Source organism: Drosophila montana, unplaced genomic scaffold (genome assembly GCF_035044405.1).
Source record: "Drosophila montana isolate Dmon_TW-CO22-7 unplaced genomic scaffold, ASM3504440v1 contig_1409_1, whole genome shotgun sequence".
NCBI lineage: Eukaryota > Metazoa > Arthropoda > Insecta > Diptera > Drosophilidae > Drosophila > Drosophila montana.
In genome coordinates, this window is record NW_026996361.1 from 845,686 (window position 1) to 867,630 (window position 21,945).

The 21,945-nt window shown below is 46.3% G+C and overlaps 1 protein-coding gene across 13 annotated transcripts in view; it reads right to left on the minus strand.

The window, feature by feature from the left end:
• Msp300 (Muscle-specific protein 300 kDa) overlaps positions 1-21,945 on the minus strand; it is a 124,157-nt gene that overhangs the window by 72,871 nt on the left and 29,341 nt on the right. For 9 of the 13 annotated variants that reach the window (XM_064683230.1, XM_064683238.1, XM_064683294.1 and 6 more), the window contains exons 3-7: positions 17,543-17,815; positions 16,844-17,013; positions 16,500-16,776; positions 13,695-16,301; positions 333-13,520 (exon numbers count right to left, since the gene is read on the minus strand). In XM_064683230.1, coding sequence (XP_064539300.1) covers positions 333-13,520; positions 13,695-16,301; positions 16,500-16,776; positions 16,844-17,013; positions 17,543-17,815 — 16,515 coding nt within the window. Of the gene's footprint in view, positions 1-332; positions 13,521-13,694; positions 16,302-16,499; positions 16,777-16,843; positions 17,014-17,542; positions 17,816-21,945 lie in introns of those variants that run through there. The other 4 variants (XM_064683308.1, XM_064683271.1, XM_064683245.1 and 1 more) reach the window with 2 other exon arrangements.

The following is a 21,945-nucleotide window of genomic DNA, read 5'->3' on the forward strand; positions in this document are numbered from 1 at the left end:
GGAAGATCAATATTAGATTAAATGTTCTAACCAAAATATTCATATTGAAAGGCACATTAAGCATTTTAGGCATTAGACAGAGTCTGTGTGTAAATGATTAGCTGCAATAGTGTGTGTGTTTAAGTGATTAGCTGAAAAGTTAGCAATTTTGATTAGTTGTTTAGTATGTGAATCAGATTACATATATATATATAAATATATATAGTGTATATACATCAATTTTTACTACGGGGTGCACTCTCTCGAGTAATTTTTAGTATACTTTTTTTATTTTTTTGGTTAGCGTTGCGTGCGACAGTTGCTTGAGATTTGACGAGATATTTGTTGCTTACCTTGGCATTGACCAAATCTTCGGTGGTTTTATTATCGGCTTCCTGTGATTTGGCAACGCGCTTGCTCATTGTTACAATCCACAAATTGATCTTGTTGAACTTTTGCAGGAATGTCTGCCAAGCGGCGAGACAGCTCTCCAGACCGCTGCGCGCATCTCGGGATAGAGCCTGCAGCGTTTCCCATTCACCGTTCAGGTGTTTAATCTCCTGGGCCACATTATCTTGGCCCTCGCTGCCGCTGGTGGCAATGACCGCCTGGCTGAGCTCCTCGCAAGCTTCCAGCAGCGATTTGCCCTCCAAGGAAGTGGACTGTATGTCGCCCAGACGATTGAGACGATCCTCCACTTGATCCTTTTCGCCATGGCAATCAGCGCACTGCTCCACCTCGATGCGTGTGCGACGCAGCCAATCCTGCAGCTCATTATAGGCCTGCTTGTATTTCTCGTGATTGTTCACCTGATTCTCCAGCGACTCAATGATCTTGTTCACTTGACCTTGCAGATCATCGAATTTGCTTAGACCGGGCGCAAAATCGTTTTTATCCAGGCTATTGTCCTCACGCAAGCGTACATTAATCTTTTCCACAATATCGTTGTGCCCATTGATGTCGCGCTGTGTGACACGGAATTTCTCCAGTGCAGCACGCTTTTCGCTCAGGTCATTCAAATACTCCTCGCTGGCCTTAACACTGGGCTCAATATCCTCCAGCCATTCGAGCAGGATCTTGTACAGCTTGAAAATCTCCTCCAGCTGAGCCAGACGATTGGCCAGTTTTTGACGCACATCGTTCAGATCCACAAGCAGCTTGTCAAAGTCCTGTTTCAGGCCCTCGGTGTCCTCTTGTATTTTGGCTGCGCCATTCTGTTCGGTATTCATAATCACCTTCTCCTTGAGTTCCAGAAGATAGCGCAGCTTGTTCTGGCCAGTTTCAAAGCCTTGACGCAAATTCTTAACTGTATTCAATTTAATTTGCACCTCGTTCAGCGTGCCGGGTATTTGTTCGCATTCGGCGAGCTTCTCACGTGTCTTTTCGATCCAGGACTGACACTCCTCGTAGAGCGTATGATGCTGCTGATGCTCCTGGTAGTGCATCTCCAGGCGTCGCATGACCTCCTTGGCCAACGTCAACAGTGCGTTGTATTTGGTGGTCAACTGCATGATGGCATTGCTGATGCGCGTATCAGAGCATGTCTCTAGCAGCACCTGAGCCTTCATGTTCAGGTGATCCAGTGTCTTCTGCCAATCGAACAGCGTTTGCAGATGTCCCTGGAACTCCTCAAGCACCACCTTCTTTTGGGTTAGACTATCCTGGAGCTTGTTGTAGGACTGCACGAGTGCTTCGGTCTTGGTCAACCACTCGAGCGCCTCGGTGTACTGATCCTGGTAGTCAGACCACTTGACAATGCCGACCTCCAAATAATCCTTGGCCTTGTTGAGCGCCTCCACATAGGCATCAAACTCCTCCTGTAAAAGTGCGACTTCTTCTTCAATGATCGCACAATCCTCGGGCTCTGCGGTGCGACAAGCAATTTCACCCTGGGCCAAGGCATTTTGCAGCTTTGTTGAGCCCTCGGGAACTTCACTTTGCAGAATCTTAAGCTGGTGAGTCTTCTCCGCCAGCGCTTGCTTATCACCCGTTGGCTCGGAGCACTTGCTCAGCCTTTCCTTGGCGTTGCGCAGCCATGTGGCAAAGTCGTTACCTGCATCGATCAGCGCCTGGTAGCTGTCAATAGTGTTCTTTTGTTTGGCATACAGATCCTTGGCCTGCTTGGTAAGATTCTCGTATTTGTCGGAGATCTCCGTGGCCGGTGCACCCTGTTGCAAGTCGGACGCCTTCGAGGTTACCGATTGTATCATGGGCTCAAACGAGACAATATCCTGGACAATGTTGTTGGTCTGGCGCAGATTAGCCTTGCGCTCGCTCAGACCGCTACTGAGACCCGGTTGTCCCCTCTGGGATTTGACAATCTTTTGTTCGCACGCCTGCTGCAGCTTGGCCTCCCTGTCGGTAATCCATTGCTGCAACTGTGTGTAGCTGGAGCTGTAATCGGCCCATTGCAGCAGATTTGTCTCCAACTGCACCTTGGCTGTGGACATTTTCTTAACCAGTCGATCCCAATCGGTCTGCAGCTCCTTCATTTCATTGTTAATGGCATCGCGTCCATCGGAGCGCGTATTGCGTATAATCTTCTCTCCATTATTGATAGCTGTGTGGACGAGATTTTGGCCCAGTTCACGATTGCGTATCAGATCTTGTATTTGCTCCAGGCGACGTTGCAGGGCCTCCTTGGAGCCTGCACCCTCGCCAGCGGACTGAATGGTTTGCTTAGCATTCGATATCCATTCCCTAGCCGCCTTCATATTGGCATCGTATTCGCGATGCTGATCGCGATTGGTTTCGACCTTCTTTAGCACATCCTTCGCCAAATTAACCTGTACCTGGTACATGGAGCCCAAGTGTCTGAGCTGATTGTTGACATAGCTATCCAGATGCGATTTGAGTAGACCTGCCGCAGAGGCATTAAATTTATCAATATCATCCTTGCCCTTTTCCAATCGCGACATGACCTCGCGCATATCGGCCACTTGCTTTTCCTTGTCGGGCAAATTGGGACAGAGGTTCAGCTTATGGTTCTTCACAAGTATATCGATCTGTTGCAGCCATTCCATGAGACGTTCATACTCCTCTTTATATGCGCGCCATTGCACCATGGTAACTTCCAAGTTCTCTTTCTGCTGATTGATCTCGCGGAACAAACTTTCGAAGCTATCACGTAGTGCGCGTATATCATTGCGTATGATCTCTTGGCCCTGCGTCGAAGTACTTGCCAGAACCACCTCACCAGTGTGTACCAAATGCTCAACAAGTAGTTCACCCTGAGCCTGTTTATTGAGCAGGGCTTCCGTGGCCTGCACGGCATTCTCAATGGCCAGCTTATCGCTTAGGCTGCTCTGTTTCAGTGCGGGGAATTTCTCGCGTGCACGACTTATCCAGCTAACGAGATCGTCATAGGCTTCCTTGAACAGGCGATGATCTCTGTACTGATCCTGGCGATCCGACAGCAATTTCTGTGTCTTGCCAAACAATTCATCGAAGGTATCCAGCACTTTTTGTGCCTGGAACGCAGCCTGACTCTGTTGGCCGCTGGCTATCATTTCCTTAGCCTGAACCTTCAGTGAATCAACATCAATTTTCTCCACGCGTACCTTCTCCTCTGTGGACTTAACACGATCTAGCTGTGCGCGTTTCTCCGTCATGGTCGTCTGATGCTCGCCCAACTCCTTGAGCAAACCATCCAGCCATTCGTTAAACTTGCGCACGTTTTGCACCTGGTCCAAGAAGCCAGACCACTGAGTAATGGAATCATCTAGGTTAGCCTTGACGTCCATAATGCGCAGAGCAATGCCGGACCAGAGATCCTGCAGTTCTGAGAGCTCCTTGTTAATGGCCTCGTGGCCAGCGGGTGCGGTATTTGCGAGCACATGTTGAGCCTGCTCTAGGATTTTAAGCACTCGTGCAGAACCTTCGTCTTTAAGTAGAATCACATCTTGAATGGTGGCCAACTTCTTGTCCAGTTCTTTCTGACTCATCGAGGACATGTCTGAACAGTAGTCCAGCTTTTCCTTAATGCCATTAATCCACGATTCACACTCCGAGATGGAGTTATCAAAATCTTCGTGTGAGGTAACGTATTGCTGCCAGCGATTGTTCAAATCCTTGACTTTGTGGAAGATTTGCTGATATTTAGTGACCAATTCGGGCCCAGATGATCGAGTCGTGGTGGGTCCCTTCAGCAATGTTTGTGCCTTTTCGGTAACATTATCGACTTCCAATTCCTTGGCACGGACATCGCCCTGCAATGCCTTCAGCGTATCCAATTGCGCACGCTTCTTTGGCAGATCCTCCTTGAGGTCAATGGCATGCAAGTCATTGTCGGTGTCACGGATCCAGGCCAAGCACTGATCGCGCAGCTGCTCATATTCGGACCATTGCTGCAGGCGTGCCTCAATGGCTTCGATGGTTGAGCCGATGGCTGCCAGCAGACCCTCCCATTCCTGTTGCGTTGTATCGATCTGGGACTTAATGTTCACCTGACCCACATCAATGGTGCCGGGTATAACCTTTTCGCCCAGCGCACGCACTTGATCCACGCGCGGAAACTCATCCGCAAGGCTGGCCTTCAAGTTCTTGAGACGATCGAGATTAGTATGCAGAGAAGTTTGCTCCAAATCAAGATCGCCCCAGTAATGCACGGTGTTCAATGTGGCATCAATGAACTCCTGGGCATCCATAACGGCCTTGGAGTATTGTTGATGGGCACTCACAATACCCTCGTAGCGTTCAACGTAGCCCTGAGCGCGCTTTTGCAGTTTGCCAAAGCGATCGGTTATATCCTTAAGAATCTGATCCACATGCTCAGTCTTTTCAGGCAAATTGGCTGTAATCTCTTGCAGATTTCCAACCTCCACTTGATGATTGTTGATGTCGTTGAGCACGTCACGATAGACCTGCAATTTATTGCGCTTCTCGTCCAGCGTGGTCTTCAGTTCAATTTCAGCTGGCAACTCATGCTCCACATCATCCAGCCAGCTCTTAAGCTTGTCAGCAGTCTCATCGAAGCCAGACCACTTGGCAATCTTATCCTGTATCTTACGCGCAGTGCTGGCAACATTATCAAAGAGTTGATCAAAGGCCAGATCATCCAATTGACTGCGTATGGCCTCACGTCCTTCGGTGGCCGTTGAGCTATAGCACTTCTCGCCCAATTCCACGGTGCTGTTCAGCAGCTGTGTAGCCGTGGGCTGCTGTGCCAGCAGCTCATGTATGACCAGCTGCTTCTTGAGAAGATCATCGCGTGATGCCACCGAGGACAAATCGCTGCAGTCATCGTAGCGTGCCTGAGCGTTGGCCAACAAATCGGCGCATTGCTTGTACTTTTCGTTGAAGTGGCCGTGATCCTGAACGGCTTGCTCGCATTTCTTGAGTATCTCCTTGGCCGTGGCTTGTATAGACTGGAAACGTGAGGAGACTTGTTGCACATTGACTGCGATTCTGGTCTCTCCTGAGCTTTGCACTAGCTCCGAGGTATCATCCTTCATTTTCTCAAAGTCGGCTTCGTTTTGACGCAGGCTTTGTGTCAATGACTGGAAGCGATTCAATTGCTCTTCCTTTTCCTCAAACGAGTTTTTCAGATTGTAGTTCTTGAGCGCATTCTCAGCCTCGCCCAGCCAGTTAATCAAACGATCCAAGTCGACTTCATAGTCATTCCATTGCTGTAATCGGTTCTCCAGGCCGCTCTTAACATCGGTCAGCGAACCGCCGAACTTTTCGAAATCAGCATGCAAATTGGCCAAGTCGCGTGTCATGGCTTCCTTTGAGCGAGCTGGTATGCTGCTGGCATGCTGCTCAATGTGTTCCTCAAGAGCTTTTAATTTGGAAACACCTTCAGGCAAAGCATCCTGGATTTCATTGATCTTTTGTAGACGCGCTTGCAAGGCTGCCTTATTGCCCGAGTAGTCGGAGTAGCCGGTCAGGCGATCCCACAGGTTCTTCTGATAATCCTGCTGTGCTTTCTGCAGCTCACTGAACTGCTGATACACCTCGAAAGCGGCATCCAGATCAGCGACCAGCTTGCCACAATCCTGTCCAACTTGCTCATAACGCTTGTTTATTTCAGCGACAGATTTGGCAATCTCATCAGCATTGGCAGGCGCGGCGCTAGTCAGGAGAGCTGCTGCCTTCTCATTGACAGCCTCAACAATGCGCTTGTGCGAGTTGATGTCCTGGTTGGTGGCCTTGTATTTGTACAGCTTGGAACGAATTTCCTGTGCGCTTGTCCAGCTGGCTGGATTCTCATTGTGCAGTAACTTCTCCACCTGATCCAGCCAGTTGACCGTTTGACCTAGTATATCCTGATAGCTGGAAAGCTGTACGCTTTGTGCTTCTTGGCGTTTCTCCAAGTTGCGTATGCCCTCGTCCAGCTTATCCCAACGATCGCGTATATCACGCAGATCCTTGCGTATCTTTTCTCTACCCTGGGTGGATGTCTCTGGCAAGGCCTTTTCGCCGGCTGCATTCAATGCACCGAATAAACTCTCGGCCTGTTCCCTTTCGGAAAGCAAAACCTGTAGAATATTTGAGCTCTGCGTTGGCTCATCCTTGAGCGCCTTCTCCAATTGCGTCTCAATGGGCTGCAGCCACAAGTCCACCTCGTTGTACTTGTCTTGGTAGAACTGATGATCGTCCACCAGATTGGACCAGCGGTTGACCACTTCTTTGCTCAACACCTGCAGCAGTTGATAACGATTTGTGATCTGCGTTGTCAACGTCTTTAGACGATCGGCACCGCAGTTGTTGAGCAAAGCGTGTGCCGTATCTCCAAAGGCATCGATTTCCTTTTCCTTTTGCAATATGAGTTCCCGCTGTATTTTATATTTGTCCATTTGCTCGACCTTTTCATGCAACGTCGACTTGAGCTGTTGCTCGCGGAACACGGCCTCCGCATTGCGACACCATTTGGTGAGTTCTTCCAGATTGTGCTCAAATTTATCCCACTGTGCTAGCACATCCTTTTGCTTGCCTTCGATACCCTCGATGTCATCGAAGTGACTCTTCATTGTTATCTCCAGTTCATCGATTTCTTTCTCAAGCACTTCAATGCCCTTCTCCGAGGTGGCGGGCTTTACATTATTGAATTGTGCACGGATTTCGCTAATTAGATTCATGGCCGTTGTTTTATTTTGAGCCAATTGACCAAGGGTTTCAATTTTACGCTTTATATCTGCCTTTTCACCGTAGGAATCATCGCATTCCAGCAGTTTGGCTTTCTCATTCGATATCCAGGCCTTGGCACCACTGAGGGAATTGTTTAGGTCGCTGTGCTTTTGCACACAATTCTCCAGATTGTGCAGTATTTCATCGGACTTTTGCACGATATTCTGGAAGAGTTGCTTGATTGACTGCAGATAAACATTCAAGGAGTTGTCCTTTATTTGATCAACTAGTATTTGCGCCTTGTCGCACACATTGTCCACGAGCACATTGTGCGTGGTTATCTCTTGGTGCAACAGTTTGTGATTCTGCAGCTGTGCACGCTTCTCCTGAAGCGTGGTTTTCGGTTCGGTATGACTCTGCATGGCCTTGTCCACATCCTTCAGCCACTTGGTGAGCTGATCTTGAGCTATGCTAAATTCATTGAACTGCAGTAGGCATTGATCAATCTTATGCGTAGCCGAGTTTAGGTCGTCCGTGTAGTTGTCCCACATGGTACGCAGGGAGCGCAGTTGTTGGCGTATAATCTCCCGACCTTCGGGACTTGTGTGACCGTAGAGTTTCTCGCCGCGATCAATCAGACTCTCAAAGACAGTAGAATCCACAATGCGCTTGTCGGACATTTCGCGCAGTTTGTTTTGCTGATCCTGCAATACGCTCTGATCGCCGACAATTTCATTGGTCTTCGCCAGCTCATTGGCGCAGGTTTGCAAATTTTGCTTAAACTTTTCATAGTCCGTGTCAAAGCTGTCGTGATCCTTGACATAGTTGACATACTTGGCGATGGACTCCTTGCAAATATTCTTCAGTGTCTGATAGCGTGTATTCAAACGCGAGAGTTTCAGATTTAAATCGGTTTCACCTTCGATTTCACGACCCTGATCCATGAGCTCGTTTATGGCCGCGCCGCGACGCTCAATATCCTTGGCATTATCTTGAAGCTGCTTCAGATGAGCAGCCTTTGCTTCGGCGGTGCTCTTTAAGTTCTGGTTCTTTACCACAGCCTCGACGTTCTTCATCCAATTGTCAAGCTCATCGATGATTGAGTCAAACTCATCCCACTTGGAGCAGAGCTGCTTCAGTTTCACTTGTGAGTCCTGGCAGAGCGACATGAACTCCTCCCATGCATTTTTCGGCTCCTCAAAGCCCTTGAGCAACGCCGGATGACCGCTAGTATGGGTTTGTGTTAGAACCGTTTCCAAAAGCTTGTGGCACGTATCAAATATGGAATCACCCTCGGGCTTATGCTGCAACAAATTCTCCACAACAATCAGTTTCTCCTCGGCGCCCTCCTTTTCGAAAGTGGTTTCGTTCAAAATATCAATTGCCTCCGATTTGATGGTGTTCAACCAATCTTGTGCCTTCTCCAGCACCTGATCATAAGCCTCGTGTTTGACCACCTGATTGCCTACGGTATTGATGCGATCGGAAATCTTTTTGGATAGCGTATTGTACTCCTGTATGGACTCATCTGTTTTACGCTCGGACTCATCATCGCACAGGGTGACTGCCTTGTCGTGCAGTTGCTTTAGAGCATTCTTATGCAATGTGATCTCCTGCAGCTGTGTTTTATAGTTTTGTAGAGCTGCTTTCTTGGCCGCCAACGTGGGATAGAGCTCATCACCAGCAGTGACCTTGGCCTTAGACTCGTTGAGGTAGTGCGACACTTGAGTGTAGCTCTCCTCAATGGAAGTCTTTTGTATGAGTACGCCCTCAACCTGTTGCATCAGAGCATTGGCCTCATCGCGCAGATAATCATATTTCTCGCGCATTTGGCGTAGATCGGCGCGTATCCGTTCGCGATTCTCAGGGGAAACCACTGGATAAAGCCCCTCACCAATGTCCACAGCATTGTTCAGCAAGAGTTGACCATTGTCAAAGGTCTTCAGATAGTTTTTAATGGTCTGCAATTGCTGTGCGGTGGCCGACGAAGAGCCAGGGGATCCCATACGGGCCAGTTCCTGGAATTCAATCTTTGCATCGCCAAACCATTCATTAAAGTCTATAGATGCTTTGGCAAAGTTCGCATTTGATAGCTGAGCGCTGCGTATTTTATCAATGTGTCCGGCAAGGCTCTTGGCAACCGTCTGGTAACGCTGCACCAAATGCGTAACAAATTGTCCAATACGCGCCTCGGGATTCTTTTCAATCAATTGCTGTGAGGTCTGCTCCAGGTCGCTGATGATGGGTTCATGTGCCAGCACATCCTGCTGCAGTATGGCCAACTCTTGTAGTTTCTGTGGCACCTCGGGCAAATTAACCTGACCGCTTGTCTCCGCTTTAACGCGACCTTCCACATCGCGCAACCAGTTAGATATTTGCTCATTTGACTGTTCGTACTGTGACCAGAGATCAACATTCTCATCCAGTATGCCCTTGATGCGATCAAAGCTGTCCTGTAACGCCTGCATTTCCTTGCCCATAAGCTCGGCATCGCTATTGAGCTCGGCCAGGTTCTGTGGCGATTCAACGGCCTTAAGCATTTCCAAGGATTTCAGCGTTTCTGCATGACGCGCTTTGCAGTCATCAATGCTCTTGCTGACCTCCTGTAGCGACGATTTCTTCACATCCAGGTTATACTTGTCGCTTGTGGACTCCGGCTGACACCAGGCCACCTTCTCGCGCTGTGTGACAATGATGCGCTTCAGCATGCCCACCTTATCGGCATGGAACTTTTTGAGGAACTGCAGCAGTGAGCTCTCGATCTTCTTGGCATACAGATCGACGCCCTCGTAGCGTTTCTGCACATTGTTCAGCTCCTTGGGTATGATGGACTCATTGAATGTGGGATATAAATTACGCAATTCGTCCACATTCTGCTTGATATTCTCAATTTCGTTGCCGCTCTGATCCAATTGAGCGCGCAGTGCACGACACTGCAGCAAGCGCTCCATGATCTTGTTGTTGTCCCCGGACATGTCATCGCATTTGATCAGCTGTTCGCGCAGCTTACTCACCTGCTCGCCAGCAATTTTGGTGCGTTTGCGTAGCTCCTGCTCCTGGTCAGCAAAGGACGTGGTGACAGCGCTTAGACGCTCCGCATTGTTGCTTACCTCGGCAAATTGTTCGCCGAGCAGCTGGTTGAGTGTGCTCAAAGAGGGTATTTCGGCACCATTGTTTATCTTGACAAGGTCGTTGGTTTTCTCGAGAATTGTATCCCTGAGCGCCTGGTAAGAAGGCAGTTCGTTGCGGTATTTGCTGAGACGCATGGGTCCGAATTCGATTTCAATTGAATTATCCGCAGCATCGCAGAGGCCCTGATTGGTTTCAGACAGCCAAGGTAGCAGATCCTTTTTGGCATCTTCGATTTGCGACCAAATAACCGCTTCCGTCTCGTAGACATGCGCATTTTTAGCCGTCTTGTCGTGCAGATCCTGCCAGTGTTGCTTGGCAACGGCAACTTCTTGGGGCACCTCTTGAGGCACCGGCTCACCAATGGCTGTGAACAATTTGGCGACATTGTTGCCGCGACGTTCGAGCTCATCGAGATTCATCTTGGACTTGCGCAACTGTTCCATAGTCTTGCGCGTCTTCTCGGAGGCCTGATGCAGTGCGGTCTCATCGCCCGGCTGTTGGGGTATGGCATTGAACAAATCTTCGGCTTTCTTCAGCTCCTTGGAGAACTTGTCCTTGGACTCGGCGTACTCCCTCAAGGCCTGACTGATGAGATTATATTTTTGTATACGATCGGATATTTCATTTTGTAGCGAATCGTAGTTCTTATCCAGCACCAGTAGACTCTCCTGTATGGCCGGCATGCTTGCAATATCCTCACGCATCAGTAGAGAGCCCTCGTCGTGTATGCGATTTTTAAGATCCGCCTGGTACTTGAGCGCATCATTTAACGCTACAAGATCAGCAATGATTTGATCAATGTTGTTCAGATTGGGATGTTGCTTAAGGATCTGCTCAAGCTTAGCGCGATTCTCCTGCAGCGCCTGACCAAAGTTATGCTCCAGTGCATGGAACTTGTCCTTACGGACAGTCATCTGCTGCAGTTGTTGCTGCTGATTTTGCGAGCGAAGTTTCAGGTTTTCCAACTTGTTTTCCACATCGTTGACAATCTGTGTGGCTATCAGCGGACGGCGAGAGAGTGCATCACGCAATTGTATAGCCGGATTCTCATCGATTTCCTTGGCCTGACCCTTCCAGTAGCTCAGACCCTGGCCCAGATGATCAATTTCATCGATGGCCTTCTTCAGCTCCTCGACAGCTGGTCCCTCGGGCTTTTCCAACTGATGCTTCAAATAGTTCAAGTGCGATTCAGTATCATGCTTCCAGCCCAAAAGCTCGGTCCATTTCTCCAATGCAGCCTTCTTCTGCAGCATATTTGACTCCAAATTCTGATAGTTAACCACAAGGGCAGTGTACGCATCATTTAGTGCATTGGACTCTTCGGGTGTGGCGCCCAGGGCCAGCTGCTTGACCTCATCGTAGATGGCATTAAAGCTGGGCTTCTTATCGGCATGCTCCTGCAGCAAGGCGTGTATGACATGCAAGCTAGTCTCCACACGTTCCGGATTGATTTCCTCAACCTGTGTGACCTGATTGCGCAACTGTTCCATCCAGTTGGAGAAGTTGACCAATTTGGCATTGAAGTCCTGACGCGATATAATGGCATCGGAAACCTCGTTGATGTTGCCACGTGTGGCCTCTGAAAGCTTTTGTAATTTACCCTTCATGAGGTTCACGCGATCCTTGACAGCCACAGCGCCCTCTGGCGCCAAATGCAAGCTGATTTGATCGGCATTCTGGCCAAGGGCAACCAATTTGGCCTGCTGCTGAGATATCTCATTGTTGAAGGACTTTAGTTTGACCAGCTCTTTTTCGAGCTTGTCAATGTGCGGTGTATTTAGCACAGCCGGACGCTTACCCATCTGCTGTGCACCCTGATCAATCCAATCCTCCAGCTTGGCCGCATCGCCATCGAACGATTTCCAATTGGCAACTAGCTTTTCGAGCTTACCGCTCGCCTGTTTGGCATTTTCATGGACCGCGGTCCAGCGGGAGTGCATGGCATCTAACTCATCGGGGGCATTGGTTTTGCATAACATTTTATGACTGATGTTTGATATGCCATGGAGTTTGTCCAATTGCTCCAGGCATTGTGTTTCAAATTGTTTGGCATTTTGTTGCATGGCAACGGCTTCTTCAAGTGTAATTGGTTTAGGAACTATATTATTTACCTTGACTTCGCTTTGCTCCACGGCGGGCTTGATTTGCTGTAATCCGGCCTGGAATTGCTGCCAGTTGACCAGATCCTCCTGCACGGCCTGCGACTGATGGTCCACATTGCGGTTAATGGCGCTGAGCACCTCCTGCAATTTGGAGATTTCACCCTTGAGACGCTTCGCTTCGGCAACGTTGCCCTCCTTGGGGGCCAGCTCAGATGCATCAGCGGCCAATAGATCCAGCTGCTTCATGCGCTCGCCCAGCACACGCTTAAAGGACTGCACCTTGACAACACGCTCCTCCGGTGTCAAATCCTCAGATTGTAGCGCTTCAATATTCTTGGGTGCCACTTTGTTGGCCCATTCCTGCAGCTCGCCTAGGCGCGTCTTGTAGTTGTTCCACTTGGCACTGTAGTCCTCCAGGTAGCCCACACGATCCTTGACATGTTCCATGGTATTAAAGAACATCTTCTCTACCTCAGTCACTTCCTTCTCGAGTATGGGTCGCTTATCGGCGGCCGCAAGTGGTGCCAGCTCCGACTTGAGGGCATGCAGCTTGGGCAGCAATTGATGGGATGCCTGCTGCAGCTGCACATTCAGATCGCGCTTCGACTTCAGATCTTGACTAACATTCTTGGGATCTGTCTGGAGTGGTGTCAGGGCGCGCAGCTCTGTCTCAGCTGTTTGCAGCATGGAGAAGATGTCGTTCTTCTGATCGACAAACTCGCTCCACACTGCCTGTGTGCCCTTGAGTGCTTGAAGCTTATCGGAGGTCTCGGTATAAGCCTGATTCCAGCCGGTTTCCAGATTCTTGACTTCAGCATTGACGAAAGCCGGTGCATGCACATCCTTGCTAAGATCGCGTCCACGTTGGAGCATGGACATAATATGTGGCCGCTGATGATCGAGCTGATTGATGGCATACTGTTGCTCCTCAATTAGGCGATTTACGCGATCCAAACTTTCGGGCGCCGGGATATTGGCCGTCTGATCCTTGACCTTGGTCAACAGGCAAACAACCTCGTGCACCTCGCGACGATATGTGTAACACTTGGAGAACACCTCCGTTTTGACCATAGTTATCTCAATGGTGGGGATTAGGTTCTTGTAGCGTGCAATTAGATCTTCAAGTTTCTTTTGCTCCAGATTAGCCTCATCCTCGGTGGCATAGCTGAGCAGAGAATCCAGCGTTTTGACCAGCCACTTCATGTCCTCACGTTTGTTATCTGCATCCTGGCAGATTTTCTGCGAACAAAACAATATTGTGATTAATAGGATTTTTCAGAAATATGTGTATTTTTTAGATAAGCAAAAGCAATTTAGTTACCACTAGTTCCCTTAGCTGCATGCAGGCGTAATAAATATTAGCATGGAATTTTTTAAGCTATTTTTTTCGTGGGCGATAAGCATTCAACTCACCTGGAAAACAACCTTCTCCTTTTCGAACTCCTCCATGCTGTTGACCTCGTTAACAATGTTCTTAAGGCTCTGATCTACGCTGTTCATCCAGTTGATCATCTCAGTGAATTTCAGATGATAGCCCTGCCATTGGGCAGGTATTTGCTGCAACGTCTGACGCATATCGGCCAATCTGCTGGACATTATCTGCCACTGAGCGTTGGCATTATCATAGGCTTGATCCAGGCTAATATCACCGGGCTGCTGTTGTCTGTGCGCTTGGGCCAGACGCTGCATGTTCTGCAAGCACTTCTCCAAACGTGGCACCGCGTCCTGTTGCAGCAGGAATTGCTGATTACGTTGCAGAATGGAGTCCACGTCTTCATTGCGATTGAGAGCCTGCTGTTCCAGTTGCAGCTCCTTCTCAACATCCTTCAACGATTGATAGAAGGCATTCTCGTCCAGACGGAACTCCAGCTTGAGCAGATGCAATGGCGCTTGGCCCAGCACATTCTTCCAGCGAGACTGCAGCTGCTCCACACTTTGCACCACAGCCGGTTGCTCCTGGCTGGGCAGCGTTGTCAGCAGCTGCTGTGCCGATTGCACCAGATCGTTCATCCAGCGATCGTTGACCTGCTCGAAGAAGTACTTTTGGGTCTCAATTGTTGTCTTTGACTCAATGTGCTTCTCAACGAGCATGGACTCGGCCCGTGTGAGCCACTCGTTAACGACGCGTTCATTATCCTTAAAATTACTCCAACCACCAGCTGCATCGCCCAAACGCTGCTCCCATTTGCCTGCATTCTGTATGACATAATTGAAGCGTTCGTTCAGCTGCTGCATCTGTTGTGCCGCTGGAGCCGTATCGATCTTATCATCGGCCGCCACAGCTTTAACCAAATTCTGGAACACCTTGTTCTTGCTCTCCAGCATGGAGCGATAATAGACGGTGCGCGAAAAGTAGGTCTTATGCTTGTGCAGTTGCTCATTGATTGATTCACGTCCGCCGGCCAGATTGTGGGTGCCCAGCAGCTGCTCGGCTTCGGTCAGCCATTGATGAATTTCCTTTTGGCCCGCCTCGAGTGATTCCTGTTGAATTTGCAGCTGATGGAACAGATGCAGCTTGGCGGGCATTTGGGCGCGTATGCGCACCAGCGACTCCTTCTCCTGCTTCAGCAGCTTCATCATTTTGTCGACCTCGTCGCGCGACAGATCCTGTATGAGCGACTGGAAGGTGCGACTGATGGTCTTGAATAGCTCCTCGTTGTCATCGATCTCGCTGGCAAGCTGCTGCAATTGCTCGCCATAGCGACGTATTTGCTCGCTGTTGCCCAGCACTTGGCGCTGATCTAGCACGCTCTCCGCGCCACGCAGCCACCTGGACAGCTTCTCAATGCCAGACTTGTACTCCTGGCGCGACCGTATAATATCGCCAGCGTGCATATATTGCTTGGTATTGGCGAAGAGGCGCTCGAAGCGCTCGGCTAGGGCGCCATGACGCTGACGCAGCTGCTGAGCGATGGGCTCCTCACAGGATGCAATTAAATAGTTAGCGGCATTGGCCAGGCCATCGAATTTATCCTTCCACACGGTGATGTCCTGGAAGAACTCTAAGCGATCGTCTTCGCTTTGGTTCAGTTTCTGCTCGGCCAACAGCAGCCATTCCTCGCAGCTGGGCGCCAATTGATTCCAGTTGCGCCAACAATTCACCACCTCCTCGAGAGAATTTTGGCAGCATTTCAGCTCCATCGAGACACGCTTCCAGCGCTCCTCGGTGTCGTACATGAAGCGATCAATTTCGTTGATGTCCTTGCGGGCAACATTGCCCTCACGCTTATACTCCTCGACCACCTGTTGCATGTCAACGAATGCCTTTTGGAACTCTTGGAAGATCTTGTTGCGCGACACGAAGTTCTTATACTGCTCCAGCTGTTGGGCTACCTTCTCCTCGTGACCGTACTTGCCGGTCCAGCCACGCATTTTGTTCTCCACCAGATTGAGGAAGGCAATCAGGCAGCATTTGTGCTCAAGGAATTTCAAGCGGATTCTACGCTCGGCGGCCTTGGGTCCAACCTCCTGCAGACGTCGTTCCATGTTGCGCAGCTGCTCCAATGGCACCTGATGGGCCTGGGGCGAGCGCTTGGCGTTGTCAAACATGGCCACAATGCGCGGCAAATCGGCAAAGAACAGCTTATGCTCCTCCAGCTTTCTACTGATCACAGCGGCTGTCTCCTCATTCATCGCATTGGGTATATCGTTGTCCATGAGCAATTTCTCGGCATCGGCGAGCCATTTGCCCACAGTGCCGAAATCGCCAGGCAGCTCGGCGTCCAATAGCCAGAGCCAGTACATCATCTGGTATTGTAGACGCTGCCACAGCTCATTGATCTGATCCCACGCCTGGCGTGAGACCTGCAGAAAACCGCTCTGGCTCTCAATCAATTGCTTGAGGCGGTTGTAAGCAGGCAAATGTGCATCGACTTCAGAACGTGCCAGCAGATATTCACCAAAATCACGTGGGAACGAACTCATCATTACCATCGGTTCGTATTCGGTGGTCTTTTCCAAAAGGAAACGACGCAATTCATCCACTTCTTGTTGCACATGCGACTCGTCGCGGGATGCACCCTAAAAAATAACATACAAATTAGTTAGAATATATTTTGAAGATCTGCTACTATATGCATTCATTAGGGCTGGTTTTTTTGGACAAATCTTAACTATTTTCCACTCATTTTTCATCCAATGCGGTGAATTTCGTAAATTTTTTCAACACGTCTGCTTTAAACTTTCTTCGAAAAGTTTTCTATATTTAGATATGCTTACCTTTGGTTCAGGATACTTGTGCAAGAATTGCGCCACATATGTCATTATGCTCTTCTCATCCGGCTTGGGTACGTCCACATCCTCAGCGTCCAATAGTTTGGCAATGCCCAATTTGCTTTCGGCCACATCGAAAGCTGTCTCCAAACGCTGACGATTGCTGGTCTTTTTTAGCTCGGCTAAATTAACCAGATTCGCTTTGATTGCATCGATAAGTGCGAGGAAGGCGACACCATCTCTCCAGCTGGCGCCGAAATCCTTAACCTCCACACCAATGTCTCTGCAAGGAATAAATATGCAATCATTAGGAATCATAATATATAGTTAGATTTTCTATATATACTCACTTTGGCAAGGCATTTGTTACCCAGTTGAGTAGCGTTTTCTTGGCGCCTTGCTTCCATTTCTCAGCCCTAAGATCACCGCCAGCCTTGTGATTGCCAACACTGTCGAGGGAGCTAACCGAACCGCCAATACCATGACCCAAATATTCTAGGTTGCGGCTATTCTCCTCGATCTGTGAAAGTTGAAAGGTTCAAGGTTAGAAAAATATACCACAAAAGTCAATCAAAGACACTCAATGGTCAAATCATAAGTTTTGGGTGCTTTAATAATTGGGACTACCAACTTAAGAATTGAACTACCAAAAAGAAAAATATGAAAGTATGTGGGACAACACCAACAACTCTTTACAACGATCTCAACCTACCTGTGGCGCATAATTTATAACTACAACTAAGTTTTTCCGCCTCTTTTTACGAAGCTTGTTTTTTTTTTTGTTCGATTCAGATTTTAGTTTTTATTTTTTTTTTTAAATTATTTTTAAATAAAGTACAAAAAAGAAGATATAGAGGGTTAATTACATTTATAATTGGCATTGTGAATAGCTATTTGGTGATTCATAAGTTGGTGGTCTAAAATCAGGGTGACAAAGTGTACCGCTAGCAACCAATTTATTTTGTTCTAGTGCTCCAATTTTTGGTGAGAAATTGTGCACTGTGTGTTTGTTAAATATAACTGATAGTTCGTTTAGGATTCTCGCTCACCTGGAAGTACAATATGATCGTCCATATCAGACCCAACACAACTGGTGGTCTCCCATCCACCAGATCTGCGGGATTAATATTGACCAATTTGATGCGTTTGCTGGCTAAAAATTGTAGGGCCGTATTCGCATTGCTAAGGAAATGTGGACGTCTCAAGACGCGTCCCTTCTCCACGGGCAATCGTTCGCCGGACAAAACTTCGAGCAGTGCAATGAGTTTCGTACCATCACGTAAATCATTGATTAAATCATCAATACGAAGCGGTGGAACTCGCTAAAAAGAAAGAATGAGAATGTTTATTTCAAATTCAATTATTTATTATTATTAGAGATTTAATTGATGAATTTTAGTTAAACTTATACAGAATACCACGTTTCTGTTTATTCCTAACTAAGCCCCACACTACAGAAAATACATTCTTTGTTAACTTCGGTGTTTATGATGAGATCCTTATGAAATATTCTGTCCTTAAGGATGACACATAAATTTGTTCAAAACCCAAAGCTACATATCTTAAAGTGCGTTTTCCGTTTTTAAATTTTGTGTGGCATGGAGGGAGGTTTTCAAAAACAGAGATACATTTTGCATTAGCTAGTTTTAGCTCTTTACGGCTGCGAGATATACTCTTATCGATAGCTTGATATCGGTACAAATTATCGAATATTTGAAATATGGGTCCTACGTTCTAAATTTCAGTTCCCTAAATCTTAAAGTTTCCGAGCTTATATAGACGTAGAGACGGACATACCAACAGACTTGGTATGGTATGGTATGGGTAAATTGAATCAGTTGTTGGGCCTGACCAATATTTTCTTTCTAGGATCGGAGAAGCCTCCCACTCCTTGTTACATACATAAAAATGAAATAAACATACCCATTTCTGCCCATTTTCAATAAGTAATGTTTTATAAATGTTTTACATAAGAATAGCCAGAATCAGACATGTAATTCAATAAGTTTGCGATTCGGAAAGCGAGCAAAATTAAAATGCACGCACATTTATGAATAAGTTTGGTTTATGGGAAAATGATTGAAAATGTTATGTATTTATATGTGTTGGTATATACATACATATATATATATATTTATGAGTTTACACACATGTGCATGATTTAATGAGCACTAAAGCCAAATGACCAGACGTCGACACCGACTTTGAAGTGCCTTTTGTTGCAGCATTTAATGGGCTTTTTATGAGCACATTAAGTATGTGCATAATGAATATGCAAACATATATATGTATATATTTATATATATGTATATAGTTAATGTAAGTATATGTACTGCACATGTTGTGCAGTCAAAAATGTAATGCATAACTCAATCAATGTAATTTATGAAGCGTAAATAGTGAAACGATTTCGCCAATGCGTCTAATTAATCAAATCGAACACGGACGAATTTGTCGAGAAACGATTTCGCTTTTGTCGCTAGGAGCCGACAGAAAAGCAGATAAATAATTAACGTAAAATGCATTTAATTAATTTAAATAGTTGATATGGTTAGGCATTGCGTTAATTTGTTTAGCTGCCTTGCCAGACAAATTGTCGAGTGGCACGCGCCGGCATTTAAGCCGGATTCACCGCAAAGATTGCAATTTAAGTTAATGACATTACGGCGGAAATGGCACCGACCGACGAAAACAAAAGCAATTCGAGCCCAGCCAGGCACTATAATTTGAGTGTACAATTTAATTGAGCCTTTGCCCGTTTGGTTGAGCGAAAATCAAGCCAAATAGTTTGTGAATACTTGGCCTCAACTGTTGCGGACATGCAAATGACGGGCAAAGTTTTTGTCTGTTTCGAGTCGCAAAAGTTGTTGGTTCTGTTTTGTTTTAATGCAACTTCTTCTTCAAGAAACTATGCTACTTACAATGCGAATTCAATTTCTGTATTTCCGCTTGTTTCTCGGCAAACGCCACAATTTCCACAACTCTGCACAACTTTTGGTGTTGTCTGGCAATTGTGTCAAACTTTTATAACAGCTTTCTGTCTTGTCATGTTTGTTTCTTGCTGGCGTCAACAATTTTCTTTCTTCTGTTTGATCCCTTATCTTAACACTATGTATATGAAATTGGTTTTACAAGTTTAGGTTCCCTTGCAGTATCATTTTTCTCAGTTCTCTATGTAGCTATATTAAAAAATCAGTTTCCTAAACAATAATTGTATTTTAGAAAAATCAATACTTTTATGTGGAAAGTGGATGAAAAGTTGTTAAAGAAATTATTTGTTGGTTACCCATTCAATCGATTTAAAAATACTTTTTAAAGATCTCTTGAAATACTCATTCAAAACATATTTTACCTATATAAAAAAAAATGTTTTCAATTGAATAGTTTTTGAAAACTATTCAAACGCTGAATTATTAACAGTTTTACAAATTCACGAGTGGAAAATGAGTGGAAAACTAAGAGAATTTTAAAAATTATACCCAATCCGTAAAATGATGAGTTAAACCAGATAGAGTAACGTATGAAGTTTGTTGTTTAAAACTTATATATTTTTTCTGCGGTTGATTGAGCTACGCACCAACTCTTTCAGCATGAACACGGTTCAGTTTTACCTACCTAAACCTCTGCAGAATATAAATAGATATCATCTAGCGCACAGAGTCAAGAACTTTGCATTATTTGAGCGCTAAGCAAACATTTATCATGCCATCGTCATATGGTATTGGTAGGCAAACCAACTCTTTGCAATTGTCTACTGTGCGTTGGTTCTAAGAACAAGCTTAAAGTCAACTGCTGGGCACGCACCCGAGACGTCCATGGAATTTGCCAATGCGAGAAATTCCACAAGCCGCTGGCAACATGGACCGACTCTAGCTCAAAGCATGCAAAATGTTAAACAAAAGAAAAAAATAGAAACTTGCAAGCCAAGTTCATAGCCAGACATGCGTTGGCCTATAAAAAATGTGCTCGGAGCATAGACAGGCAACAATGCTGCATTAATGACAGCAACAGTTCCGTTGCATGTGTGGCCCGGACAGTCTTAACCTGGCCCGGAGTGGCAGCGGCAGCGTCAGCGTCAGCGTTAGCTGCCATTAACCCGCACAAGCCCCAACCGACAATCCGCAGCCCACGCAAACAATATGCAACGCCCACTGACTTACTTTCAGCCCGAACGTTGATTTAATGCACTTTTCCTTAGAGCACTCGACATTTTCTAATGTGTTATCTTTTAATACAACTTCAATCTGCAGACGTGAGCCGGCATTTCTTGTACATACATATATCTTTGGCCCGAGCATATGTACAAAATTTTTGCCGGCCGGCCATAAAACCAGTTCCACAGGCTTTGAATGCCATTGCGGGCAATGCAACTCGATAAGTCAGCCAAACACAGAGAAGCAGAGTCGTAAAGCGTTCATTCGACAAAGTGACTGGCAATAAAAGGAGTTGCAGATACATACGGCCAGTGCTGAGAAATACGCCTTTTTGCCCCATGGGTGTTTGAAGTTAAGAAAAGGCAAAAAGGGTCTTGCCAAATTGTGGATATTTTCAGCATTGCCTCGATCTAGCCGTCTGTATTTAGGAACATAGGAGATAAAAACATCCAATTTGGAACGAAAGGTCGTGAAAACTATACGCAAATGAAATTATGAATTTATTTACATTAAAAAAGATTTTGGAATATTCTTGATAGGCTGTATGTGAGGAAATATGTAACTGTCGCCTAGTTGAGTGCTTTTGGGTAATTTTATAAAAATATTTTCAACATAAAGTTGGCATTACTATGGTAATGAGTAGGTGCAGAAATTATTGCTTCAATCATAAATTAACAACAGTTCGTTATTATGGAAAAAAAAATTATAAATTACTAATGCATTATTTCCTATTTTACGAAGAGCACGAGATATCCAAAGAAAAAGATTCTTGCTGTACCTAAAATTTAGCTTTAAAAAAATGTTTAGCTTTTTTTGGCTTCTCGCGCGTTGACAGCACTGAAATTTATTGCAGACGTGCCAAGGAAATGGGGAACCTTTAATAAAAAGCGTGGGCAGGTCATGAGATCATTGATTGAAGTCATATTTTTCGCCAACTGCAGAACTGTAGCCCGTTATGCAATATGCAAATGAGTCATTTAGTATGCAAAATGACAACAGCAATTTGTTCAATACTTTTTCTTTTTCGCAATTGCACAACACTTCATTAGCACATTTTCAACGCAGGCAATACATATGAGCTTGTCGATACACATGAGAAGAATGTTGCCTGTGCGACGTGCTAACTAAATGTAATTTATTATTTTTTTAAATTTATATTTGTTTATTGAGCATCCGTCAATTTGCGCCTCGAGTGCCAACACCTACCTAACTGCGTGTGTATCCAACAGATACTAGTACATCTTCTTTCATACAATTTGTAGCTGGAAGCATTTGACAGTGCGTCAAAAAAGGTGGAT